The 28,000-nt window shown below is 40.3% G+C and overlaps 2 protein-coding genes across 11 annotated transcripts in view; both read left to right on the forward strand.

The window, feature by feature from the left end:
• Positions 1-3,735: 3,735 nt before the first annotated feature.
• LOC127423118 (autism susceptibility gene 2 protein homolog) lies at positions 3,736-20,695 on the forward strand. 8 transcript variants are annotated; one of them, XM_051667185.1, is made up of 19 exons: positions 3,736-4,144; positions 5,251-5,903; positions 8,630-8,821; positions 11,500-11,532; positions 11,713-11,742; positions 11,853-11,898; positions 12,218-12,566; positions 13,662-13,876; positions 14,243-14,454; positions 15,011-15,055; positions 15,257-15,352; positions 15,723-15,806; positions 15,965-16,003; positions 16,103-16,174; positions 16,382-16,538; positions 16,900-16,980; positions 17,231-17,314; positions 17,545-17,752; positions 17,932-20,695. In XM_051667185.1, the coding sequence occupies exons 2-19, from the start codon at positions 5,595-5,597 to the stop codon at positions 19,454-19,456; spliced, it is 3,777 nt and encodes a 1,258-aa protein (XP_051523145.1). In that variant the 5' UTR covers positions 3,736-4,144; positions 5,251-5,594; the 3' UTR covers positions 19,457-20,695. The 8 variants fall into 8 exon arrangements, with proteins under 8 accessions (XP_051523145.1, XP_051523144.1, XP_051523147.1 ...); XM_051667184.1 differs by having other exon boundaries at positions 5,335-5,903; XM_051667187.1 differs by having other exon boundaries at positions 5,335-5,903; positions 15,738-15,806.
• Positions 20,696-21,321: 626 nt separating this feature from the next.
• Positions 21,322-28,000, forward strand: part of LOC127423071 (helicase SRCAP-like) — a 45,498-nt gene continuing 38,819 nt past the window's right edge. Inside the window, exons 1-6 of one of the 3 annotated variants that reach the window (XM_051667096.1) lie at positions 21,322-21,526; positions 23,198-23,271; positions 23,427-26,443; positions 26,748-26,789; positions 27,393-27,653; positions 27,780-27,965. In XM_051667096.1, the coding sequence (XP_051523056.1) occupies positions 23,924-26,443; positions 26,748-26,789; positions 27,393-27,653; positions 27,780-27,965 (3,009 nt within the window). In that variant the 5' untranslated portion in view covers positions 21,322-21,526; positions 23,198-23,271; positions 23,427-23,923. The remainder of the gene's footprint in view (positions 21,527-23,197; positions 23,272-23,426; positions 26,444-26,747; positions 26,790-27,392; positions 27,654-27,779; positions 27,966-28,000) is intronic. The other 2 variants (XM_051667098.1, XM_051667097.1) reach the window with 2 other exon arrangements.

Genomic DNA, 28,000 nt, shown 5'->3' on the forward strand with positions numbered 1-28,000 from the left:
ATCACTTGCTTAAATGACTGGCGTCCTGTTGCTCTGACCCCCATAATCAGAAAATGCTTTGAGAGACTAATCAGAGATTACATCTGCTCTGTGCTGCCAGCCTCAATGGACCCATTGCAGTTTGCTTACCACAACAACCGCTCCACTGATGATGCCATATCATCTACAATACACACTGCTCTCTCTCACCTGGAAAAAAGGAACTCTTATGTGAGAATGCTGTTTGTAGACTACAGCTCAGCATTCAACACCATAGTGCCCTCCAAGCTTGACGAGAAACTCCGGGCTCTGGGCTTAAACAGCTCGCTGTGCAGCTGGATCCTGGACTTCTTGTCAAGCAGACGCCAGGTGGTTAGAATGGGCAGCAACATCTCATCACTGACCCTCAACACTGGAGCCCCGCAGGGCTGTGTTCTCAGCCCACTCCTGTATTCCCTGTACACACATGACTGTGTGGCAACACACAACTCCAATGACATCATTAAGTTTGCTGATGATATGATGGTGGTAGGTCTGATCACTGACAATGATGAAACACGCTGGTGTCAGGAGCACAACCTCTCCCTCAACGTCAGAAAAACCAAGGAGCTTGTGGTGGACTTCAGGAGAAGAGAAAGAGAACACAGCCCCATCACCATCAATGGAGCACCAGTGGAGAGAGTCAGCAGCTTCAAGTTCCTGGGTGTCCACATCACTGAGGAACTCAGTGTCCGTTGTCCACACTGAGTCCGTTGTGAAGAAGGCTCACCAGCGCCTCTTCTTCCTGAGATGGCTGAGGAAGTTTGGAATGAACCGCCACATCCTCACACGGTTCTACACCTGCACTGTGGAGAGCATCCTGACTGGCTGCATCACTGCCTGGTACGGCAACAGCACCGCCCACAACCACAAAGCCCTGCAAAGGGTGGTGCGAACTGCCAGACACATCATCGGAGGTGAGCTTCCCTCCCTCCAGGACATATATACCAGGCGGTGTGTGAAAAAAGCTTGGAGGATCATCAGAGACTCCAGCCACCCGAGCCATGGGCTGCTCTCAATCTTATATCTCACACTGGACTGTTATAAATATATTCTCTTTTAACAACACACTGGCAACTGACTATCAACAAACAGCCTGAATGTCAATACAGCACAATACAACATACTGTATATTTTATATATTCTATTTTTTATTATATACTGTGTATTCTATATTGTGTGTATGTGTATTCTATATTGTGTTTATTGTATACTGTACATTGTATGTTATTATTTGTATATTGTGTTGTGTAATTATGTGTATATTAGATATGTAAATTGTGTTGTGTAAATTTGATGTTTATTGTAGATTGGTATATGTCTCATTACTGTCATGACTGCTATGTTGCTCGGAACTGCACCCAAGACTTTCACTCACTGTTGCACTTGTGTATATGGTTGTGTGACAATAAAGTTTTCTTTTTTTTTTTTTTTTTTTTACTAAATCCTCAAATCTATGAAACTGCATTCATAATGGGGTTCAGGTGGACTAGACACACCCAGGCCTGATTACTGCGAACCCTGTTCAATCAAATCAATGCCTAATTAGAACTTTCTCAGCAGCATGAAATTGGCTAAAAGGTCTCACACAGTAGCACACTATGCCAAGGTCAAAAGAAATTCCAGAAATGTTGAACCTTCCCAGAAGGGGCCGGCCTTCCAGAATTCCTCTATGAGCACTGCGACAACTCATCCAAGAAGTCACAGAAAAGCCAAGGACAACATCCAAGGAACTGCAGGCCTCTCTCGCATCAAAGGTCACTTTTCATGACTCCACTATCAGAAAGACACTGGCCAAAAATGGCATCCATGGAAAAGTGGCGAGGCAAAAACCACTGCTAACCCAGAAGAACATTAAGCCTTGTCCGAATTTAGCCAAAACACACCTTGATGATCCTCAATCCTTTTGGGAGAAAGTCCGTGAGTTGAAGCTCAAGCGCAACTGGATTATGCAGCAAGACAATGATCCAAAGCATAGGAGTAAGTCCACCTCTGAATGGCTGAAAAGAAGCAAAATTAAAGTTTTGGAGTGGCCTAGTCAAAGTCCTGACTGGAACCTGATTGAGATGCTGTGGCTAGACCTTAAAACGGGCAGCTCATGCTTGAAAACCCTCCAGCGTGGCTGAACTAAAGCAGTTCTGCAAAGAAGAGTGGGCCAAAATTCCACCACAGCATTGTGAAAGACTGATCTCCAGTTATCGGAAGTGTTTGGTTGCAGTTGTTGCTGCTAAAGGTGGCACAAACAGCTATTAAATTTAAGGGGGCAGTTAGTTTTTCACATGGGTGATATAGGGGTTGTATAACTTTTTTTTTTTTGCTTCAATATATCTATATGTATTTTGTGTTTACTCTGGTTACTTTTGTTTTGCTGTGGCTCAGGTGGTAAAGTGGGTTGCCCCCTAATTGCAGGGTTAGTGGTTCAATTCCCAGCCCACATGACTCCACATGCCGAAGTGTCCTTGGGCAAGACACTGAACCCCAAGTTGCTCCCAATGGCAGGCTAGCACCTTGCATGGCTGCTCTGGTGTCATTGATGTGTGAATGGGTGAATGAGACACAGTGTAAGCGCTTTGTAGAACCGCTAAGTTTAAAAGGCCCTATATAAGTGCAGACCATTTACCGTTTGTTATATCTCATTTGAAGATCTAAAATTTAGAATGGGGAAAAATTCACAAAAATAGAAGAAATCAGGAAGGTGGCAAATACTTTTTCACGTCACTGTACAATCTATTAAAATCACAAATAATGGCAGATTAGCACATTTCTAACGGTATTATAACCCTTTTTTCTTTCTGATTGAGCATGTCTGTTATTTTTGTAGTATTTTATATATATATTATACTTTGGTCTTTTTCCCTTTTCCTGTATTTAATGTAGTGCTCACTGTTCTTTATGTAATGTGCAATAAATTGTATTATAGTCTTGCTGCAGTTACTTCGGTTAATTACACACAAAATATCAAATATTTATGTTTTGGGTTGTACTTTATTTTCCTGAAAATTAATAATCAAAATAACATCACACATTACAATCTAATAAAAATATATTATTTCATTATTAACTAGGCCAATCTCTCAATATAAATTGTTTTTTTTTTTTTTGCATGCTTTTTACCACAACCTTTTTAGATGCACTTTACCATCAAAACTAACCTTTGAAATTGTGTGATTTTTACATTGAAATGCTCAACCAACCTTCATACTTGCCTATAATATCAACTGTTGTCATTTAACTTGATAGAAATCTTTGCATTGAATTATCATAAATATTTGAATTTCGGTTACATGGCCACCAAGCCAAAGCAGGAAACAAACAAACAAAAAAACAGTTTGGCTTTGGATTCTGAAAAACAATATGCACAGCGAGAACGCTATTATTTGTATAATACGGGGATGCAAACTCATGAGAGGTGAAAAAAGTGAGAAAGTCAGACAATTTCTGTTGATTTGTTTGTTGTATGTTAGGCTTTTTTTTATGTTTAAGCTTAAAGTACCCATTTCAAGTGATTTCAATAAGGAAAATTTCACCAAACAATTTGGGCAAGTTAGCTTCAGAAAAGGTGACTTTAGTTGAAAGGTGGGTAGTTTGCATCCTGGATAACAGATACTGGCTCTCAGATAGAACTTTTGTGATTTTCAGTGAAGAAGAGGATGTCAAAATTAAATCAGTAGATGGCAGTACTGTCGTCGCATTCAGTACAGGCCAATCAGCAGAGGAAGAAAACCGGACAGAAGCACACAATGCAGTTTGACTGCTACGGGTTATCCACCCAGACTTCACGTATGTCTCAGCTTCCCAAAGAACATGAAGAAAACCATTTATCGTATTTTGACGATCGGGCCGAAAAGTAAGCTTTCGTAAGTCCATTTCCACGTTACGCTCGAGAGAAATCCATCTCCTGCTGCCGAGACCAGCGAAATCTCCAGTCTTCACCGCTCGGAGTGAATCGCACAGCGGGCCGCGGAAGGAGGTGCCCGGCCTGCGCTGACGGGTCTGAGCTCAACATCCGTGACGGTACAACTCCAGCCCGAGGCTTCGGGGCCCGTTTTATATTATTATCGTTTTAAATGGAGGCTCGGGCGAAAGCAGAAGCCAGAGGAAAATTGCCCTCTGTACAGTTCAAGTGGTGGGTGTAATTGGGAATATAACTGCTTTTTTTGTTTTGTTTTTGTCATGCCTGTGCCATTAAGAATTGTTAGTTAGGCAAGACGTATTAGGTTAGACTTGTGCAAAATAATAAAAATGTATACATGAGTTATTTAAATCCACCTCACGGGGACTTGTGTTCCCCTTTTCTCCTCTGCTCGTAAAAAGAGAGCTTATGAGCTAGTGTGTGTTTCATCTGACAGGTTTTGTTTCTAAATGGGCAAAAAGACAAGCGATTAGAGGAAGTTCATCGGTGTGATTGATGTCCTGGAGTAATTCGTTTAATATCTAGATGTGAAGTGAAAGATGGGGTGTCAACGAAACACTAGCTACATGGTTAGCTTGTTAGCTTTGGGTTCCTGAACAGATGTTTAAATGAGAAATGATGAGCTAGACAACTGCACGACAACTCAACTGTATGACGATTGATCTTTGTAGATGATATTAGATATGTAGTATTATGGTAAATGAAAAACAAAATACGATGTTGGTTAGTGTCTGCTCGCCCAGTTGTTTACACCGGAAATAATTATAATTGGGAATATTGCAGTAGGATTAACTCCATACTGTCATTTAAAGTACATTAAGCAAAAATATGACAAAAGTGTGTTTCTAGTTCGTTTAGAAACGAGTGTTTTAATCCGTGATCTTATCAAGGTTAGCTAACTAGCAAACTAACATCGTCAGCTTGAAGTCTGCTGAGAGAATGATTTAACTCTTCACATCATTAACCCATCAGTCCGAGAAAAACAAGCGATTAAATACAGTAATCTGTTAGGATTGCATTTGTACACATTTGGACTTTGTACTGATCTACATTTTTACTAAAGTTAACGAAAACTGGGCCCTGACTTGGACGTCCGAAGAGATGGTCTTGAATGGCAATAACATGTTTAATATTCATTAACATATATGACTAAATTCTTTGATTACAGTCACTATATTTTGGTCTTGTTTATATTCTGAAAAGCACCTTATTTCCAACATATTAAACGCATATTTTCCTAGCTAACCAGCCATGTTGAGTTGGTATTTAAAAGCGTAACTGCGCCACTGATGGGTAGTTTCTCCTTTTTTCTTCCCCAGATGAACGTGACAATGTCTTGACTGAAATGAAGTAACTGGAATAACTTGTAGCATTCATAATCGGTGTGTTTTTGGATTAAACAGGTCCGGCGATGCCCAGACATGACTGTGCTCAGACTGCAGTGTGCTCACACCGTAAAGCCTCCACTTGACTCTATTATATTATAAGACAGGAAAAGAAAACAACATTTTCATCTGAGATCTGGTCCAGGGGGCATTGTTTTTTATTTTTGGTTTTTTTTTATTTTTTTGGTTTGTTTTTTTACTTCGTGCTAGTTATAAACTCTCCCAGGCTGGGCCAGGGTGTGTTATCTTATTAAGTGCCTTTTGAACGGTGCATTGACATGGACGGTCCCAGTCGAAGCGGAGGGTTCAGGCAGAGCCGTCGCTCCCGCTCCCAGCGCGACAGAGAGCGGCGGCGGAGGAGAGCGGATCTCGCTGAACACAGGGCCTCGTCGCCATCCTCGGCCTCGGATCAAGAACTCTGCAGAAGAGACTCCCTGCTTGGTGCTAACGGAGGAGAATTCAGACCAGGCTTCCCCGGGGTCCGACACCGGCCTCCACGCCGGAGGAAACGAGAATCGGTGTCCTGCGAGGAGGATATTATCGATGGATTCGCCATAGCCAGCTTCATAAGCCTGGAGGCGTTGGAGGTTTGTGTGCTTATCCGTCTTTCATTATTCCTTTCAGTTTAAATAATTTAGTATGAAAATTAGATTGTGTTGGGTTAGAAAAGTTGTACGTTTTACATATTGAATTTATTACATCTTTGTAAACGTTTTGCCATATTATCATTAGGTATCGAATTAGGGGTGTAACGATTCACTTTTCTTGCGATTCGGTTCACGATACTGAACTCTCGGTTCGGTTTACGATTTTTTAAACTAAGCCTGAATCAAGAAAAGTTTAGTTTGAAAGTTTCTATTAATTATTATTATTAATAAGCAAAACAATTCATTTCCTTAAAATTTTTGCTAAAAATACTAAATAATTCATCAAAGATGTACTGGTACTAAAAATTAGCCCAGAACATGGCAATGGGGACACCAAATGGAAATATTAGCTAATAATTCTGCTTACTGAAAATACAGAATCATATTAGATTTTTTTAATTGTATTTTAAATTTTGTATTGCTTTAATCAGTATAACATGACAGTCTAACCAACTGAAAGCATAAGAAATAAACTAAAAAAAAAAATAATGAAAAAAAAACGTACAAAAAGGTATATCAACAATATACAGAATTCAAAAGGCTATAAATTATACAATATACAATGCATATAACATTAAGATTCAAAAGGGGATATTCAAGGCTTTATAAAAGTTAATACTCTTTAGCGCTTTACTGTTTTTTACTCCTGTTAACATATTAAAGTAATACTTCTATTTTGAAGTGTGTGAAGTTTGGTTTCTGTGACGACCATTTACATTTATGAATAAAATGTTTTCCATAAATCAACAATACATATACCATGCTTTATGTTCAGTTTTACTATTTAAATTAAACAAAACATCCTCTTTCCTTAAATGCATATCAATACCCGTATTCATCATAATAAAATATTCTAAATCACACCAGAACATTTTTGTATAGATACAGTCAGAAAAGAGGTGTACAATGCTTTCAATTTCAATGTTACAAAAAGCACATTTTAAATCAATATCTTTCCTAAATCTTGCAATAATTTGTTTAACAGGGTAAATCCTATGAATAATCTTAAACAAGACCTCACGAATCTTATTGGTCACACAATATCGTCTTGTAATTTTAAAGGTTTCTTCCCAATTAATATTTTTTAATTGTGCATTCCAGAAACATTTGGCTGATGGAGCTGCACAATTTTGACAGATTTTCCTAAGATAGTTGTTATTAATTTTTTTGATCTGTAATACTTATACCTTCCAATTTAACAGTGAATTCAATATTTAGTCTTGAAACAATGTTATATTTTAATAATTCAATAAGTTCAAAAGGTATAGCAAAAACCATAACCTATCTCTTGAATGAATTTAATCAGAATCATGTTAGATACATATGCTACTTACACACCATCACTGATTACATACATTTAAAATATTATAAATTAAAATAGTATTTTCTCTGATTACATCTAAATGTACTTTTCAGAAGTACATATTTTAAGTGCATGCTTATCCAGTTAAATAATAATCATTTACTGATGAAATTAAATCAGACATGACATTTGACATGAGGATTTTGTTCCCCCATAGCATTATTATACATAATATTCATCATTAAACACTCACTGAGCACTTTATTAAGAACACTATGGTCCTATTAAAGTGCCTGACGTGTATTTCTGCTGTTGTAGCCCATCCACCTCAAGGTTTGATGTGTTGTGCATTCTGAGATGCTATTCTGCTCACTACAATTGTACAGAGTGTTTATCTGAGTTACCATAGCCTTTCTGTCAGTTTGAACCAGTCTGGCCATTGAGCATTGACCTCTCCCATCGACAAGGTGTTTCCGTCCAAAGAACTGCCACTTGCTGGATGTTTTTTGTTGAGTAAACTCTAGAGACTGTTGTGTTTGAAAATCCTAGGAGATCAACAGTTACAGAAATACTCAAACCAGCCCATCTGGAACCAACAATCATGCCACGGTTGAATTCATTGAGATCACATTTTTTCCCCATTATGATGGTTGATGTGAACATTACCGGAAGCTCCTGACCCGTATCTGCATGATTGTATGCATTGCACTGCTGCCACACCATTGGCTGATTAGATAATCGCATGGTTAAGTAGGTGTGCAGGTGTTCCTAATAAAGTGCTCAGTGAGTTTAAATAGTAGATTAATATGGCATTATTATTAAACCTCTGTAAACTTTAATTTTCTCTCGCTCCATCAGAACAGATCAGTCTCGCGCTTCAAACAGACATTTGACCCCTCGCGGTGAAAAGGTGTCTCTCTCCCGCCCATGTGTTACATTCGCTTACATGGTTTCAGTTTTCACATTTTCAGCCGAACTCATTTTACAACACTTTTGGCTGCTAGTGTGCGTGCAATGGTATTTAAGAGCTCCCTTTGTGCAATGAAGCAATTTCCATCTGTATGCCGTACGACGTTGCGCTATTGGATAGAACAGACACTAAAATAATAATAATAATTTAAAAAAGTCCCTTCTCCACGAAGGAGCATCGTCACATTTTTGACCCGCGATGTATCATGCCACGATAAACCGTTACACCCCTGAGAAACACAATTGAATTATGAAATTGATAAAAACACACATTAAGTTGAATTACAGCTGAGTGGTAGTATTGATCTGTAATATGTGAATAAACATGATCAAAACCCAGTACATAGCTGGTATATTTGCTACTTTTACATGTTTCAATGTGTTGGTTTGACAGATGGACAGTTCTCTAAAGCCAGCAGAACAATCTGGTTTGTTAATGGGTAGAGGAATCAAAAGGAAGAGGGGCCTAGATGAAAACGGAAGGCCTCTGTCGGAGCCGGAGGAAGGACCTCCTGCAACATACACCAACAGTTGGGAGCAGCGCAGGAAAATAAAATCTAAACTGAAGAGAAAAGGAGACGCAAAGGTTGGTTCAGCAGTTTTGCCTTTTTGGACTTCAGTGTCATTTATAATGCCAGTCTTTCAGTACTTTTTTCTGGTTTAAAAGCTTTGATAGGATCAATTGTTAAATCGGTATATGAAAATGCATATAAAACATTTTCTTACTGCAATGTTTTGTTTGTGCAGCAATCAAATAATTGTAAGAGAAGTGTTCAATATAGGGCTGTTATGGAGGGACAGGTGCCATACTGTCTGTGGGAGATTAGATACTCTGCTTTTTACATGCACACCAATACGCTGATAATAACTCCCAAAAATCAGCTTATTTAAAAAATCTGACAAAGCTAGAAAATCGTTTTGAAATAATCGAGTTATTCTCTGCTTTTGACGTCAAACCATGAAGAGGCATGCGCACAACATGTAAGAACTGCGTTAAAGGGGTTTACATGGAATGCGAAATCGGGGTAACGGGCAAAACCGGTGTCGACCGGTTTATTGTTGAGCCGTTTATGACCAAACACCGATAAAGGAAAGCCATTTATTGTGTTAAGATGAACACAGACACTGTCGGATTATTAATCATAATCGGTGTAAGAAGTGTTCTGTGATTGATATAAACAAGTTTTGACCTGCATGTGAATATGTGATTATTAATATGTGATTTAGGACTGACTGTGCACACTGTCATTTTACAGGTGATGAAATCTGATCCATTTGTTAAGACAGTGCAGTCAATATCTGATTTATCTATGTCGGTTGCCATAGTCATGATGTCAACTCCAAGAGACATCAGAGAGTAGCTGTAAATGTGGAAAAAGAGAGGACGGTGAACTGAAATTGGTGAACTTAAGATTTTGCCTCTGAAGATGCATCCGACAATATAAGCGTCTGAGGCATTACTCTATTTACACATTCATGCAAATGATGTGTCAAACCGTTTGTTCACTCATACACTTTACAGTGCATAGTTTGTCACATGTAAGTAGATCTGTCACAATTACTCGATTTGATTCAAAACATTCCTCAATAACAAAATTGCTGAATCAACAAATCAAAAAAGGCAGAAGTAACTTAGTCAACGGAGGAGGGTCCGTACACATAATGACAAGAAGTGTCAGCTGTGTAAGAGCACTTTATATTTGAAAAACAATGTAGTTGGCTCTCATCCTGAAAAACTGTAGCATCACTTCAGCAGTGCAACTAGACTTGAAAGATGACATCCAGTTTTCACAGACCTGCTGGAGACACCACGGTAAGTTTACTAGGTAGACTGCATGCGATTTGTGGTGCTGCGTCCAGATGTGTGAGAGAAGATGAGCCCTTCATATATGCGCCAGACACACTGAACTCATTGGAATCCACTCTAAACCTACTTATCTGCACAATCGTTTTCAATATAGGCTTTTATGAAGCAACATAAACTAATGCTTAACACAATTTAAAAATTAATGCACAACCACTTTCTGCTCAGTAAATCGGACAGAATCCATACGATCCAAGAAGGTTATTTTCTGCAGAATGTGATCTGGATTCCGTGCTGTGTAAATTAATTACCATTTAAATATAAATGTGATTTTCCTCATGTACAATAGATTTCGTAATGATTAAGGTTGAATTAGTTAGCAATGCCACACTTCTGATAAACGTTTTATAGTTTATCACTTATAGCTATTGTCACAGGTAAAACTCAATGTGGGAATCCAGAGAACTTATTAACTGAATCAAGCCGCAGCTCTCTGTATTCTGTCCCACAGATGCACGTCTCGCACCCCGCAGACGCAATATGAAACAAGACATTGTTTCTGAAAAGATCAAGTATTTTATTTACATGGCCTGTTTTACCATATTTTAGTTCTAAACTGAAATGGGTAGATCATGTTGAAACAAAATAAATAGTAATATATAGAAGTAGAATAATAACAAAGGAGATCTTGCTTCTTTTTTTCTTTTTTTTTTTGTGGTGCACCTGATGTAGCCTGGAGTAGTCAGTTGTTTTTAGATATTGATTGCACAATCATTTTGTTGTTGTAATTCAATCGTAGAATACATATAAAATTAGGCTAATAAACGCATTTTAGCCATACGTGACTTCACCTTGACAACTTTTTGCAGTCTGAGTTATTTAATAATGTTTTCCGATTACTCGATTAATTGTCAGAAAAATCATTAGATTACAAAAATAATCAATAGTGACAGCACTACATGAAAGTTTAAATGTGAATATAGACACTAATGCGTTTTGTGAATGTCTTTACCTTCACATCCCAAAAGATAGAAAAAACTGCTTGACAGCCCAATCCGATTTGACCATTTACACTTTTAAAGCAAATTTCAAACTTATTTTAAAGAAATGCTATGATTTTTACCCACACATCTGAATCACTTGGACCCAGAAACACATTGAGTTTTATGCACTAAAGAGTAAAAGGAAAATCTCTGCCAACATTTGCATGATTATATCTCGGCAACGATTTGGAGGAGAAATATAATAATTATATCATTAGAAGGCTGAAACTTTCCTTTTATGGCATAACACTAATTATATTTCTAGGTAAAAAAATGAGTTAAAATCATGGAGCAAGTCACATACTGTATATGAATAAAACAAAAATAGTGTGCATGTAAATATACATATGCTACTAACAGTATTCTTTTTTTTTTTTTTTTTAAGTGTGGTTTTACATTTCCAAATGTCTGTTTCAGGTGTCAGGGAATCACATGGAGACAGGATACATGGTAAGTTATTTTCCCATTTTGTAATGTCTTTTTCTTGCTTCCAATAATTATGACGTATGGAATAAGTATATATACAGTACATTTGTTGTTAGGAAAGACAGTTTTGCTAATAAAGATAAATGAGGCACATAGTAATTGAATGTCCATGCAAAAATGTAACTCTCTATCTTTAACCCACAGTGTGATACAGAGAGTGAGTCAGGGGGCAAGGTAAAAACAGTTCTTTGTTAACTTTGAATTTGCATTTATGTATTTGTTGTAAAATGTGTTTTCTGTTTTCATTAGTTTTTCAGTAATATGACTTTTCTCACACTATTTAGGCTACTGACAATATGGAGCCTGCATTTATCATCTGCACAAGGGAAGGTAAATATCTGTTGCATGTAACCAGTGGCAGATGTACATCCCAAGAGACTTTAACAGCAATATACATTTTTGAAAATTTTTGGGATTAAAAAAAAGGCAGTTTATTGCATTATAATGCTGACAAACTTAAATGCCACACAGTTATTTGACATAATAGAACATCACATTACATGGACATGCTTGATAAAAGATTAATTTTGTCTCACAGTTTTATTTAAACTTATACATTCTTTTACTTATACACATTGAATTGATGGTTAAGCATGGAATAAAATACAGTATTACATGGATTACATTGTAGCTCTCTCTCTCTTCATAGCAGTTAACTCAAACATGGCAAGCTCTGCTGTAGGCAACGGTTGCCCTCTCTTGCCCTCAAATAGCTCTTTACCCCTTCTCTCAGTCACACCTTGGGTCTCTGGCCTGGAGAGGAGTCAGGAGAGGAGTATGGAGCAGCCTTACCCTGAGCCCATTTCTACCTCATCCTCACTCCCTAGCCTGACAGCCCATTCTACTGCCTCCATCTCCACCTTACTTCCTGGTCAGCGTAATGGAAATGGTGGCCCCCATCATCACCATGGTCCTAGCCCACCACAGCACAAACACAAGCCTTTTCTCCCTTTCCCTGGAAAGTCACAATCAATCTTTGCAGTGGGCAGCAACAACAGGTCAGTGTAGTAAAACTGCATTTTGATAACATAAGTAATGCCCTCAGCCCTCTTGCTGTTGAGGTTCAAGAGATAGTTCAATCAAAAATGAAAAGTCTGTCGTCATTTACTCACAACTCATGTTGTTTCCAAACCATATGACTTACTTTCTTCAAGGGTACACAAAGGGAGATGTCACGCAGTATGTTTGTATCAGTAGGGCTGTTGCGATGGAAATTGTTTTACCACCGCGGTTTTTAACGGGAGGTGGTGCGTGCAAATTACGCATTTCTTGTGGATCAAACTTTAAAACATTTTGTCATTGTTTAACTCCCAATATTCAACACGACTAAATATCATGAAACAGCTGGACATTAATGAAATATTTCAGTCCTACCTTTGTTGAAAGCTTTTCAATTGTCAGATGCTTTAAAAAATCCAACGGGAAAAAATAGCATTGTCCGGATTTTGAGAGGATCTCACTAAGGTTATGATGTTTCCAGCCGCACTTAATACACGTACAGAATGCGGTGTTAATGTCGTCAATGAAATTACTTACAAAAAATTTTGAGGTGTTGTTTGATTCTGTGAACAAAGACAGTATAATGAGGTTAATTAAACAATGCATATCTCACGTTGTGAATACACCGTTGCCATTACAATGCGCTATGTATCGCAAAATCAAAGATGTCTCTAAAAAACTGAAAATGAATATGTCCCTACAAAGAATCCACAACACAGTTACTTAGGGTCTAATACTTAATAAATTCATTAAATTACATTATTTCAGAAATGTATTTTAAGTTTTCGCATGGTCTTTTGTGTATGTTGATATATTTACGTCACGTGCGTAACTGACGGTGGCACTCCGGGGCGGTTTTCACGGTGATGCTAGCAGCCCTAAGTATAAGTCACCATTTAATTTCATTGCATCTTTTTCCCCATACAATGAAAATAAATGGTGGCTGAGGCTGTCATTCTGCCTAACATCTCCCTTTATGTTATGGATTTAGAACAACATGAGGGTGAGTGAATGATGACAGAAATTTCATCTTCCTTGACTAGAACTCTGATCATACTGTCTAAACTTGAAATGTGGCATTGGTTTTCCAACAGGAGCAGTACCTCAGGCAAGCCTCCATCTTCATCTGCCTCTTCGTTATCAATCAGACCACCTACTCCTGCTACAAGTGTGTCCCTTGGTCGAGGCCCAGGGGGCATTGGGACTGTAAGACCCTCATCTCGACCAAGTCCTGGTGCAGTCTTTACACCATCCCCTAGCCTCCCCCCACCTCCTCCTCTTCTGCAGGTGTCGCCACACACTTCGACAGGTAAAATTTACCAACCTGCTACACTACAGTGAAATATTAAATACCACAGATTGCGCATTACTATTTATCCAGGTGATTCAATTACAAACTTGACTGTAACTGTTTAAGGAATATTCCGGGTTCAATACAAGTGAAGCTCAATTGACAGCTTTTGTGGAATAATGTTGATTACCAAAAATATTTATTTAGACTTGTCCCTCCCTTTTTTTTTTTTTTTTAAAAAGGCACAAATTTAGGTCACAGTGTGGCACTTACAAAGGATTCTTAGAAAGTGAATGTTTATGTTCTTATGAAGGAAGTTATTCTGTTCCTATCCTGCACTCCTTCAGAAAGTTAAAATTCTTTCTTTTTTTCATCCATTAACAGATCAGGATGTGATCTGTCAGGATTTGCCAGAATCCAGTGCACCTGGAGGACCGTCCGTGTCAGGCTCAAGTTCTGGGACCTCCAGTAGATCCTCGCAGGCCCAGAACTCAATCCCCACGATGGCCTACCAGTTCCATCAGCACAATCACCAGCACCAGCACACTCATACTCACCAACACTTCTTGCATCACACAGCAGCAGCAGCACCACTGGTGAGAAGTTAACAATAGCCAATGGAGGGGGCCTGGGTAGCTCAGCAATTAAAGATGCTGACTACCACACCTGGAGTCACAAGTTCGAATCCAGGGTGTGCTGAGTGACTCTAGTCAGGCTTCCTAAGCAACCAATTTGCCCGGTTGCTAGGGTGGGTAGAGTCACGTTGGGTTAACCTCCTCGTGGTCGCTATAATGTGGTTCTCACTCTCGGTGGGGTGCGTGGTGAGTTGTGCGTGGATGCCGCGGAGAATAGTGTGAAGTCTTCATAAGCACTAGGTCTCCGCTGTAACGTGCTTAACAAGCCACGTGATAAGATGCGCAGATTGACGGTCTCAGACATGGAGGCTGGATATTCGTCCTCTGCCACCCGGAGTGAGGCGAGTCACTACGCCACCACGAGGACCTAGAGCGCATTGGGAATTGGGCATGCCAGATTGGGGAGAAAAGGGGAGGGGAAAAAAAAAACAATAGTCAATGGATGGCTCATTTAAAAAAGTATCTGTTTATGACGTTTCACGCAATGACATTTTCTTTTGTGGTTGTTGTTACACAGTTTGATAAGTATCCAGGCAAGATAGAGGGTCTCTTTCGACACCCCGTAAGTGTTATCTTGATTTTGTTGTCTATAGTTAAGCTTTTAGATTTTACATTGTTAAAATGAAATTTAATAATTCATTAATAAAAACTGGTAATTGATTTGGACTGTATTAAATCTAAAGTATGCAGGGCATCTTTTGAAGTTAAGCTCGGTATAGCATCTATTTCTTAAATGTTTATTTATTTTCTCTCTCCTTTGAAGTTTTTTCCTCAGTACCCACCATCTGTGCCTGGAATACAGCCTGTTCTTCCACCCACTGGACCTTTCAGTTCATTGCAGGGAGCTTTTCAGCCTAAGGTAAGTGTTGCTTGTCATTTGGGCAAAGTTTTGAATATTGAAATCTGAAAGCTCTGTGTCCTGCGTATAAAGGATATTAAAATCAAATTAGAATGCTTGCACATAACCACAATACACTGTGATCCTGGAGAGATGATAATTCAATGTGCTGTCTGTCCACTACATGAAAGCATTGTAAGGAAAACCTTTTTAATTCATCAAACTAAGTATTTTGAGATCTGAAAGTTAAATTATGTTTAAATGGTATATCAAACTCTTATTTCAAAAGATAAAGAACAATTCACATCTTCATGATAACCCATTTGCAGCGCTTTTTTTTTCTTAAGTCCTGTTCGTTAAGTTGGTTACAATAGTGTGATGTTATTGACAGCTTGTTGCCCTTCAGGGAGCTGCTTCTGAGATGAATCCTGGTTTGGGAGTTGTACCTCCCCATCTGCAACCTAAAGCTACAAGGGTAAAAATGATGATGCATATTTGTACTATGTCTGTTGAATTGATTACATTTTTGGATTTCTCAAATTGATTGAGAATAGTTTTTTTCATAAGCAAGATCCTTATAGAAATTGTAGTTTTAATAATGTATGTTGTTTCCTGTCTTTTCTGTGTCCACAGCTTACAGACCCATTTGCACCACCACCAAAAGTCAGTAATGTAAGTTAGACTCTACTTTGTTTTGCATTTAATATTCAGTTGTTGACCTGTCAATGACTAGAGTGGAACTCCCTTGTAATTGGAACTTTTTCTTTGCAGAAACCTGGAAAATGGTGTGCTATGCATGTCCGTGTGGCCTGGATGATTCTAAGGCATCAAGAGAAAGTCAAGGTTTTGGTGTTTGTTCATTTATACTTTTGCTTTCATTTGTAATGGCCCATAAAACTGTAGTTGAAATACTTCCCAAAATATTTAGCTTTTTTTTTTTTTTTTTTTTCAGTTGACACCACAATTTGAAATGGTATTTTGATAAAAAATAGTGTTTTGAATTGTAGTGTGTCAGATATATATTGACCTCTCTGTCGTTATCTTCCTCAGCTTATGCAGGCTGATCCTCAAAAGCTGGACTTCCGTAATGACCTGCTGCCACGACTCCCTGGCCCTGGTATTGGAGGACTAGGAGGTCTAGGGCCACTTGGTCCCCTTCCATCAACTCATGATCTTACAAGACCAGGAAGCCTGTTTGTAGCCGCTGGTGGGTGGTATTCCTTACACTTATTCCTTTTAATCAGTTAATCAGGTATTTTGCAGGTAACATAAGCCTGTAATTTTTATTAAAAACAGCAAGGCTGGGCAATGTATTTACAGTCAAATCACTGTTAAACCATGAAAGTGAGGTGTCTTCATCTGCTAAATCACAGTTGACATGCAAAAAAAAAGAAGAAAAAAAAGGATGTGAGGGGTTTTTAAAGAACAACTTTGCTATCTACTTTACAGTCTAAATTAGAAAGAATTATAGAGGACATAAACCACCAGCTTGTCTAAAATTCAACACTCAATGGTAGTCCATTTATGGGTGTTTAAGCTTTTGTCTGAGTTGACCCATGTCTTCTCAGGTGGAGTCAATCCGTCCTCCACACCATTCATGCCTCCATCAACGCCCCACTCCTCTTTCCTCACCCCAGCAGCACATCTGGGTAAGAGATTGATTCTGAGAAAGTCGGCAATTGACAAGCTCCATGTTGTCAAAGCTTGCAAGTAGGGGCATCAAATGTCAGTATAACCCATAAATTCAATTCACTCTGGATGCTGCTCTTGGACCTGAGTAGTTCTGTTTTCCAGGCTTGCTTTGCTACCTAGCTTTTTTAGAGCATAATTTAAATTGCATTTATTAAAACTATGAAGACCGTTTTCATCATTACTAATGGCCTTTTTCTCTTGTTGCAGACCCATATGGTCGTTCACCCCCCTTCTCCTCTCTAGGAGCCTTGGGTTCTGGTGCCTTTGGGGGCTTAGGCAGCCCCACAATAGGTTTGTCATGCTTTTTCATTCATTAATAGTGTGATTCTAACTGGAATGTCTTTTTTTTTTTTTTCACTTTTTTTTTTTTAAATACATATTTGGAAAAAAAAAATTATATATATATATATATATATATGTTAGTATACTGTATATATAAAAAGATTCAGTGAAGGACAGTGTTTTATCAGTCACATTTTCTCTTAGCCAAAGACAAATTACACCTTTTTAATCACTTTTAGCTGCCAGTGTTTTTGGACATAAGACTGAACCCTCAGCAAGTGCAGTTGGAGGGTTAGGTAACCCCCATGATCCATGGAATCGTCTGCATGTTACCCCTCCTTTTTTCCCCTCTGGATCCTCTTGGGCCAAAGGACCTGAGAAAAGAGATGATAGAGGAAAGGACATCGAGAGAAGAGAGCTGACTCATATAAAAGATGAAAAGGACAGGTATGACATAATGGGAAACCTTGCCCTCTCCAAAGTACTTCAGAGTATTAGATATTTTTTCTGTTTTAGAGATTACTTTTCTTGTATTGGCTGTAGGTACCCTTATATGGTGCTTATCAAGAGTGAATAATGTATTGCATTTCACAAATTGTCCCATACTTTGAAATTGTTTCAAACAGAGACAGTCTCTTGTATGGACGCCAGCCTGTGCGAATGTCACCTGGTGTCCCAACCCTCAAGCACCGCAGCAGCACCCCTAGTTCACATATGAATGGCTTGGGCTCACTAAGCGGAGGTGGGGTGCAGTCTGATAACCAAAGTAGAGAGCGAGAAAGAGAAAGAGAGGCAGACAAGAGACAACATTCTGCATCTAGGGCACCAGCGTCAGCTTCCTCTGCAGCACCGGACAGACCTCGATCTTCAACATCATCTATTCTCACAACCTCTCCTGGTGCACCCTTAGCCCATTCTCCTCTGGATCTTTTTCACCGGCAGCCACCACACACTCTCAGCACAGAATCTTCACAAAGAGAGAACAATGGTCCAGCCTCTTCTTCCTCCTCTGCTAGTTCACTTCCAGTCAAGAAACCTGATCGGACCACAACTCCGGTATCCAAATCTGCACTTTGCCTAACCTCTGGGATACTCCTCCCCCAAGTCAAGGTCAAAGAAGAACGTAAAGAGGAGCCTGAGCCAGTGCCCATCTCCTTATCACATCATGCTGTACCTCCACACAGCTTTGAACAGCCCAGTAGTCGACATCACCACCATCCATCCACCCCATCCTCAACCCACTCATTGACTCCTACACCTGGCGTGCCTCTTCCTCCACCAACTCCACACCCTCCCCATCATCCTCTATCCCTCTTAGATCGTTCACGAGCTATTGATGCCTATCTAGGGGGTTCTGGAAGTTCAGCTGGACTGGTAATAGGTGCTGCAGCTGACCGGTTCCCACCACATCCACATGCTCCTCCTCAAGGTCATTCCCAAGCCACCCACAGCTTTCCCTGGGACCCTTGGAGGGACCTTGCTGCCCAACAACAGCAGCAACGCAGGGATGTATTGGCCTTAAGGTCAGATCCCCACTTTGCACTTCGCTCTGATCCACACTTGTCTCGACTGCTCCAGCAACAGCAGGTTCAGCGCTATTTGGAGGCAGAAAGAGCGGCAGTTGCAGCAGCTGTGGCAAACAGCCCACACCATCCACAAATACCTACCTCTACGTCCTCTGCTAATTCCTTAGCAACCAGGCCAGAGTTTGGTTTGATGTCCCATCCATTCGATGAGGAACAACGTGCTCAGATACTGCGGGACGACTTTGAGAGAGCACGGTACTTTGGGATGCACCCACATCCACACCTATCCACACCTCACCTTCCTAGCCCATCTCATGCTGCTCACCTAGAACAGCTTCATGCAGGGCTACTTGGTCACTCTCATCTCCATCCAGGTGGTGCCTCCACACCTTCATCACATCATCCTGGCCTCTACGCTAGACTGGGACCTCTGAATTCACATTCTCATGTACCTAATGGCATTCTAACCAAGACCCCAGGTCTAGTCGGGGCATTGTCAGTTGGGGCTCCACCTCCTCTCATTCCATCTGTGAACAGATCCTCTACTCCAAACCGTGGCTCCAGACTTGCTGGGCCAGGAGACTTGGCCCTTTTCAACACACATAAAGATGGGGAGTCCAGATAGTACTGAATTATTGTGCTGAAACCACTCCTCACATGGCAGAGTTCTGCAGGACACTCAGAGAGTGCTAAGTTACAATGACCATAAACAATTGTTGAATCCACCTGACTTTCCAGGGCTGTTTGATATATTTATCCACTGTGGTTATGTTGGTGCAATTAAGGTACTCTCTTGCTGTGCCCTGGTTTGTATTTAGGGTTTTCTTTACAAAAAGGCCTGTCGATGTTCAAAGACTATTCATTACTACTACTAATTTGAAGACAGTGAGATGGATCCAGAATTGTGTACAGTGACACAGTTATCTGTTTTACACTTATAGTGAAGAACATGTTTCTCCAAGTGAACTCAAGGAAAGCCTACTTTAGAGTTACTGTGTGAGCTTAGCATGTGAAGAAAGAGAAATGGACCCTGACTGATATAGTCAAGTACTTCTTTGATTGTCTGAATCAGCACTGTTGGGAAATATTTGAATTTAAAGAAACATGCTGTCCACATTCTGCTTTAAATATTAGTCAACCATCAGACAACTTCCATGAACATCAAAATGAACTTAAGATTTATTTTATTCTTTAAAAAAGTTATGAACTGTACATCTTGTTGGATAATATTTTAAAATTCAAAGGGAAAGAACTGTCTCCCTAGACAGTTTAGTCTGGCTTGGCACAAGAGCTGGGCCAGAATATAGTAGAATAGTGATATTTCTTTTGTAATAATTATTGTTAACATTAATTACCTTCCATAATAAATATATTCACTGTTTATGTTATAATGTCATGTTTCAGGTCTCACCAAATGCACTCCCTTGTTGAAATGTGTCAGTGATGATTACAGTCCAGCAAAGCACTACAGTGATATTGCTCTGCTCCAATATATCGGTTGTGTTGATACCAATGTACTAAGGATGTAACAAAGCCAGCCTCAACAGTGCATAGAACTGAATATATTTATACTTTCGGGGAGGTGTGTGTTATTTTTTTTTATCAAGGTTGAAGCCGGTGGATGTCTGCAGGAAAACAAACATCATACAGAAAAACTCAGAATGACATGGGGCCTCTATCTACTGGACAAAAGAAGTGCTCATCTTGTAACTGCAGCTAAACTAAAGGATTAAAGGACTCTTAAATAGAGATACAGGACATTCTGGATTAATTGTTTGAGCAAAAACAATTTTATACTTTTTAAAAATGCCCCCCTGCAAAGAAACCACAAAGATTAATTATTAAACAAATGGTTGGTTATTTACATGTGTGTTATTGTATTGATTCATTGTGTATAGCTGCTCACGCATGAGTATCTGTAATATAAAAGTTTATTACATGCCACGTCACAAAGTTGAGTCAAGTTTTGATGGTGTAGTCTACGCTTTTCATATTTTATGACCCACGTACATAAAACTGACATGTATAATTAATATAACTTAAAGCACTTTTTAATATTGCCTTATATGCAATAAGTTGTCACTGTAAGTGAAACCAGGAGAACTAAAAGGAGCAGTGTTTCTGGTTCAAAAACAAATTTAGACATTTGTTATAGTGTGTGTGTGTGGATGGGGGGGTTAAACTATATTAAAAAACGTATCCCTTGTCAAAACGCTGTCTCAAGACTACTCAAAGTTGACGCGGATGTTTCAAAGAATACCTTTACGTTAGACAATAGTTTGAAGAAACGATTCATGTTCAAAAGCTCTAATAACGTACTATCGAGAGTGTCATGAGTATGCTTTAAAAACGGCTGCAATGTCTGTGCAGCTGCATCTGTGTCAGACGCCTGCAATGTAGCGCGTGCCGAAGCACGTCTCGCGAGATGTCGTTGTGCTCCGCAACTTGGTCAGCAGTCGTTCGTTCCTCCATTTCGCTGAGTCGAAAGTCTCCTCCCCGCAACCGCTAGATTCAGCGATCCCGAACCCAGTCTCTCTCGGACTGTTCTTTAACTTGATCCTACGGACCTGCCAGTACCTCACTGGGTACCGAGAGACAGTTTGGAACGGTCTCATCGCGGATTGAGGACGATTTGAAGCGGATGGCGACTCCTTCAGCGAGAATTTAGTAAAAGAAAGGTGCTCGGAAATGTCAGGTAGGTGGGAACTTAAGATGGCGGCGGTGAGATGAGGGGGGAGCGCTGGGGAGGAAGTGATGGGAGGGGGGGAAGGGGGTTATAGGGGGATTGTTACATGGCGGGACAAGTTGACTTTCTAGAAGTCTGGTGGTTGATGTATTTATCACTTTTGAAAGGTTACCCCTCAGCATGAAATTAATTGAGCTGGATCGCATCAGCACATTTGAGCAGCACTCCTATCTCAGTGTAATGCAACGTATATGAAAACTTAAAGTCCAAGTGGTTTCGGTTTCCTTTGTGCTGCACTCTTTGGAGACAGCACGTTGAAAATGAAACTCGTCCGTCAGTGCGAGTCCAACAACTTGTTATTGTGCGTTATTGTTATTGGCCTCCAGTGTTACTTGGAGTGCGGTTTACTTTAACAAACACATTGCCACCCCTTAGAAATAATTTAATTTTACCCATAATTTTCAGTAAAAACTCCTCAATAAGAACTTTTCGATTTACCAATGAGTTGCTATAGGCCATATAGATGTTAATACAGTATGTAGCATAAAATTAATTGACTGGCATTTTTGTCACGCGTGACCACAAACCGTGACGTCACTTGGTTGCTCCTCTTGTATGGGTAACAAAAATAGTACATTTACATTAAGTGACAAGTCTTTTAAATCCGTGACAAGGGATTATAAGAAAATGTAGTGTTCTTTTCTCATTGCATAACTTCTTATGGAGGTCGACGTATGCACGCGCTCTCTTTGCCCCTGCGCGAGAGAGCTCGAGACGATGTGTGTATTTATACATGTATCAAAGTGTGTGTGAGTGAGAGAGATATCTAATAACAGGCACTCTCTCTCGCAATACTTCACAAAACGGCCAAGGGCATTAGCTCTGTGTAATTTTAACGGCAACATCATAAATGAAGCGTTGTCCTAGCGGCTGCATTGTAACATACATGGGCTTTTAGCATCGCTAGTTTGCTCAAGGCCCATGTGTGTCTACAGCCCGCCTCATGTATATAGATTTGCCGGCAGCATTCATTATCTCCAGAATAAACGTTAACCGTCAAGTGTTGGCTGTAGTTTATAATAATTCAATGGAGAATAACATCCGATTAAGCGGTAACTCGTCGCTAAAGGCTAGCTGTAAATAAAGCACCCGGACTATTGTACTGAAAGTGACCGTGTGTCTTAGCCAACCGGCTCTACCATTAAATCAGTCGTTTTCCCTTTATGATTTAAGTGATGTTTTAAAAGTTGCGGACAGCTCATTTTTAAACACCTGTTCTAAACGACCATACCTTATTTGGTCTGGTGAATGCTGAAGGAAGACGACACTGGCTGTCTGAAGAAGTTACATGTGTACAAATGTATGTGCATGTGAATTTTCAAAAGTATTAAAAGCGAGTACTGTCTTAACTCGTGTGCAGTTGATTCAGCCAGTAGAAACTCATTTTACGGGTGTTTGGTCGGAATTATTTGGCACACTTGCTTTATAGCCACAAACCGCGTATAGCAGGCCAGTTTATGGAAGTTGCATAGTCCAGTTGCAGCTAACTTATAAGTCTTTGTACTCTATGAAAACACGTTTCTCTTTCCTATGTTGAATCATGTACTTGCTGTTTTTGCATCAGGGTTGTTAATATGATATAATTCATTTATCTCTAAATGTTTATGTCTCCTCCCTTAGATGCTGCGGTACCTTTGATCTCAGCATCCTGGAAATAGAAATCACGGAAGAGGCTGGTCCTTCATCACTTACAGGTGTTTAGTTCTTCCAAGTTTTATGATATTGTTTAATTGCAAGCTGATTAGTCTGGCCCTAAAAATAGATCTAAAGATATGTGTGTCATGTATATTTGCATGTGTATAATGTAGATAATGGTTAGTCTTGACACATTTAATTTTTGTTCTTCTAGGCTCAGTGTCTAGCAGTGCCGTTTCTGAAGCAGGACAGTCTGGGGAAAAGACGGTGCCGCAGTGCACCTGTCCAGCAGTGGCTGTGCTGGGTGGCACCTCCGCGGCTGCGCAGAATGTGGCCGGGCCACCCCAGCATGCCCTGCAGCCAGTCGCAGCTGCCCCTCTACCACTGTCATCGGTTCACATTGCCACTGGATCTAAGCAGCAGAAAGGAGACTCAAACGCTGCATATACAGAACAAACCATCACTGACGCTCAACGACACAGCGGTACCAAGAAACCAGAGGAGCTATCAACTTTGTGTCATAAAGAAACAGTCTCAAGAGGACTGGTGTCAGCTTCTGCTAAAGAATTGCAAAAGCTTTCAAACACATTGGGGGGTCAGACTCCCTCAGATAGACTTTTTGAAAGTGGGACGACAATTATTGCAAAAAAACAGGATTTGCTTTACGGGTGTAACACAGAGAAAACAAGCCTTGCACACAGGGAGACTGATATGGCGGAGGGATCCAGCACAGGCCACTGCCAAGATTGGAGCAAACAACTTGGAGATGCAGGGGATGTCTCTGTTGCTAATGAGACAGAAAAGGGCCCCTTGCCTCCAGAGACAATCAAATTGGAATACAAGCCCAATATTAGTCTGGAGAAGACACCTGGAAAGCACACACCTGGAGAGAGCCCTTGTATTCCAACAACTGAAGTCATCCCAGCAGTTTCAAGTGCAGTTAAGACAACAGACAGAGACGCCCATCAGACTACCCTGTCATTTGAGTTTAGTGTCCCACAGGAACAAAGTACGACAAATTCAGCTAAGGCTTGTAAACTTAATGACTCTAAGGAGACTACGGAAGATGTTGCAAAAGATCTACCTAAAACAAAAGAAGGTGACATTTGTCCAGCTAAAAAAACAGCTGAGGGAGCACGACAGGGTTTTAGTGGAAATTCTTTCTGCTCAGGGTATTCCTCATCAAAGCAAGGAGGACCTTACTCTGCACAGCACATTACCCCAGACAATGGAAACAACTTGCCAATCAACTCCAGTGAGGGTTATCCTCCAGAGGACTGCAGTAACAGAAAGCAGGGGTCTGAATTGGTGTCTGCTACACAAAGAACCACCCTCCCTAATGCAAGACACCAATTTAAAACACCTAACCTGCCCACCCTGCTTGAGAATACGAAGTCTGCGCAAGAGCTAAGTTCTCAGCAAATTAACTTAAGTGAAATCCCCAAAACGTTTCATTTAGGTAAAGAGACTGGTGCAAAGGAGGGAGAAGGCAATGATAACCTCCCTGTACATGGAGATCTGTGTTCTAACTTGGCTGCTAAAGATGTATTTCATAACATTTCTGTTGATGTACCAAAGCTGTCTGTGGATGGGACATGCACGAACAATGTGCAAATCCCCATAGTGAATGAAGGGTCGCATATCATGGTTTGTGGCTTGTCAGATATGATTTTGAAACAGAATGACAGTGCCAATCGGATAGAAATATCCATGTCCTCAAATCACCAACAGGATGGGGGCATTCCGCTTGCTCACGCAGAGAACTGTGTGACTTCAGAGGGACTAGAATCAGATCAGCCAAGTCCTTCTCAGGCCAGCATTGACTGTGTGGTCCAACAAGTACAAGAGTCCATTCCAGCAGATCATAAACTCTCACAGATACAGATATGCCTGAATGACACACCAGGTATTGTGAATGTTGAAGAGAGGCAGGAGAGTGCAGAGGCTTTGTCTGAAATCGACGCTGTTGGGGTGAAAGATCTGATTAATGTTGGAATTTTAATGCAGCCAGATATGGAGGATACCTGGTTGGTCGTAAGCGAGATCGATGGGCAGTGCGAGGGCACAGAGCCCAGCGCAGAGTCTCTGGTGCAGTGCCCTGAATCCCAGTCAGCTGTTGCTGTATATGAGTGCACTATGCCCTGCTTTACCACAACTGCCGTACACAGTGATATTAAGCTACTGTTACCTGAAAAAGAAGAGGAAGAACTTGCAGTTAAACAAGTTCCTGAACCAATGGAAACATTAACGCAAGAGTACACACCACAGTTCTCTCAAGCCCAGAGTAATCTAGACTCTCAGACCTCATCTGACCCTAATACTCTAAAACCCACACAAGAGTTACCCACCATGCCCACAGTAATTATCAAGGGAAATGAAGATTCAAGTCAAACTAATCTTGCAAACACAGTGACAGAGTTTACGCCCACTCTGATAGACAACACACTTGACTCTGTGCCACAAGAATCTGTTGTGGTGGTGGAAAATACACCAGGTGTGTCATTAATTTCATTGTCTTGCGACACAATTGATCCAAAACTACTGATTTTAAAAAAGGGTGACAACCCTTTCCTTAAGCCCCCTCCTTCCCTGTCTGCTAGGATCTCAACTACACAGAACTCCCCTGTCCAGGCTGCTACCCCCAGTGATGGATCACATAAAGCTTCAGAGTGCCTTGCTAAAACTGATTCAACTGCAGACTCTCTGCATGATATCACCTCCAACATTAAGGCAGATGCCACGTTACCTGCTAAACACCTTGTCTCAAACATTCTCTCACAGTCCTCTCGGACTGTTCCCTCATATAATGTACTTTCAAAGAACAGCTCTGTTAAAGAAAACTTAAATAAATCATATTGTTCTCAATGGTCGGACAAGATGCTTCAGAATGAATCCTCTGCTAATACTTCTTTATCAACAGTACAACTTCATAACTCACAAAGCCCTCCTCCATCCTGTGGAGATGAGTGTGGTACTGTATCCTGTGTTGACCCGGAGGGGAATAGGACTAAACAATCTCCAGCCAATACACCATGCCAAGACTCAACATCTTTGGGGGGTGAACTGGAGTTGGAGCAGCAGCAGTCACCAGATGAGGATTTGTCAACAATGCAAGATGCTCAGCACGCTATCCTGGAGCCACTTGAAGAAAGCAGTGATGGTGAGGTTGACAGTTCCATGGAGGTCCAGAATGATGATAGCAATGCTATGCCCAGTCCAGCACCAAACAAGGTAAAATCAACACAGCTATTAGTGGTTTGGTTATCCAAGTCACCTTCTATTGCTTTTTAGAGTGATGTTGTTAAATACATTAAAAAGGTTTCATGTTCAATTCATCGTATTTGATTACATACACTGTTTTTACATGCACATACGTAGTCATCATGATGAAAGCTAATAATGGAGGCAGTCAGCAAAAGTGTATTTCGAATGCAGATGTTTTTAAGCCTATGTACATTATCCATAACAGTGTGAAAGCCATGATTTGATGCTAGCGCACTTGTTGGCTGTATTTTGAGCCATGTGTGTTTTCCAGCATGTGCAGAGCAGGACAGACAAACAAGGCTTATTATTGAAGGTAAGAGGTGTTAGGCATTCTTCAACTCTGATCTGCTCTGTTCTGATCTCATCTGATTTGAGTTGATGTGAAGATCCTACTCCTTCCAACTAGTGGTTGACCGATATGGATTTTTCAAAGGCAGATAGCGAACTATATGGCAGGATGCACAAAAACATGAAATTTACTTCACTAATATAGTTACTTAAGTCACACAAAAAGAAGTGGTCAGGGTAAGCAGGCAAGTGGTCAGGGTTATTGGCTGATGCCAATAATCTCAAAATGACCAAATATCGGCCGATTAATGGGCCTGGACAATATATCGGTCTATCACTAATTCCAACTCACTGCCTTAAAAATTGTTTTGTCAAGTATAACCTGACAGGAGAGTAGAGCTGAGTGTAAAAATGTGTATTTTATTACCCAGAGTTTAATGTGGAAGCGTGGAGAGAGGTATTAAGATGATTGTTCACCAATATGTCCTTGTAGACCAGGCTGTTTTTATTAAGCTATTTTTCTCCCTTTTGTCTTTTCTTGAGCACTCCATCATGCTTCTCTTGTCAACACTGAATTATAATGTGCACTCATGCATTCAGATCCTCTACTTTATTTTTCTTTCCCAAGGTTTGCCAGTGGATTGCAGGCAAGGTCACAGCAGGCTCTACTCCTTCCACTTCTCCTGTTCCATGTCCATCTCCATCTCCCTCATCCAGTGACTGGATACGTTCCCACTCAGATAGAGTCTCACCTGTACAAAGTTCTAATGGCAAAAACACACACTCCACTTCCTCCCAGGGTTCTGGTGGCTGTTCTCAGTCAGAGCAAACAACCACCCCCAAATCTCGCTCGGAGAAGCATACAGACATGGCAGAACTGGCAAAACATGTGAGAGAAGTATTTCATGTGCATTTGAAAATGTGTCATTCAGACACATTACTTAATTAGGCTGTCCGTAATACATGGATTGAAGTTTATAACTAGCCATTCTTTTACTTTTTTCAATTTCAACAGGAAGCAGAAATAGAACATCGGACCCTTGCCCTAAAACGTGAAGGTTTCTGGTCCCTTAAACGTCTGTCTCGCTTAACAGAACCAGTACGGCCCAAAATTCAGTGGGATTACCTGTGTGAGGAAATGCAGTGGCTTTCTGCAGACTTTGCACAAGAGAGACGATGGAAAAGAGGAGTAGCCCGAAAAGTACAACAGTTATATCAATCTGTCCTATTTGAAAT

Source organism: Myxocyprinus asiaticus, chromosome 32, assembly GCF_019703515.2.
Source record: "Myxocyprinus asiaticus isolate MX2 ecotype Aquarium Trade chromosome 32, UBuf_Myxa_2, whole genome shotgun sequence".
Classification (NCBI taxonomy): Eukaryota; Metazoa; Chordata; class Actinopteri; order Cypriniformes; family Catostomidae; genus Myxocyprinus; species Myxocyprinus asiaticus.

Excerpts from the sequence above, each read along its gene's own strand:
- LOC127423118 (XM_051667185.1), top strand. The coding sequence starts at position 5,595 with ATGGACGGTCCCAGTCGAAGCGGAGGGTTCAGGCAGAGCCGTCGCTCC. Across the intron at positions 11,533-11,712 it reads ACATGGAGACAGGATACATG|TGTGATACAGAGAGTGAGTC; the intron begins GTAAGTTATTTT and ends TTTAACCCACAG. Across the intron at positions 15,807-15,964 it reads TGCAACCTAAAGCTACAAGG|CTTACAGACCCATTTGCACC; the intron begins GTAAAAATGATG and ends CTGTGTCCACAG.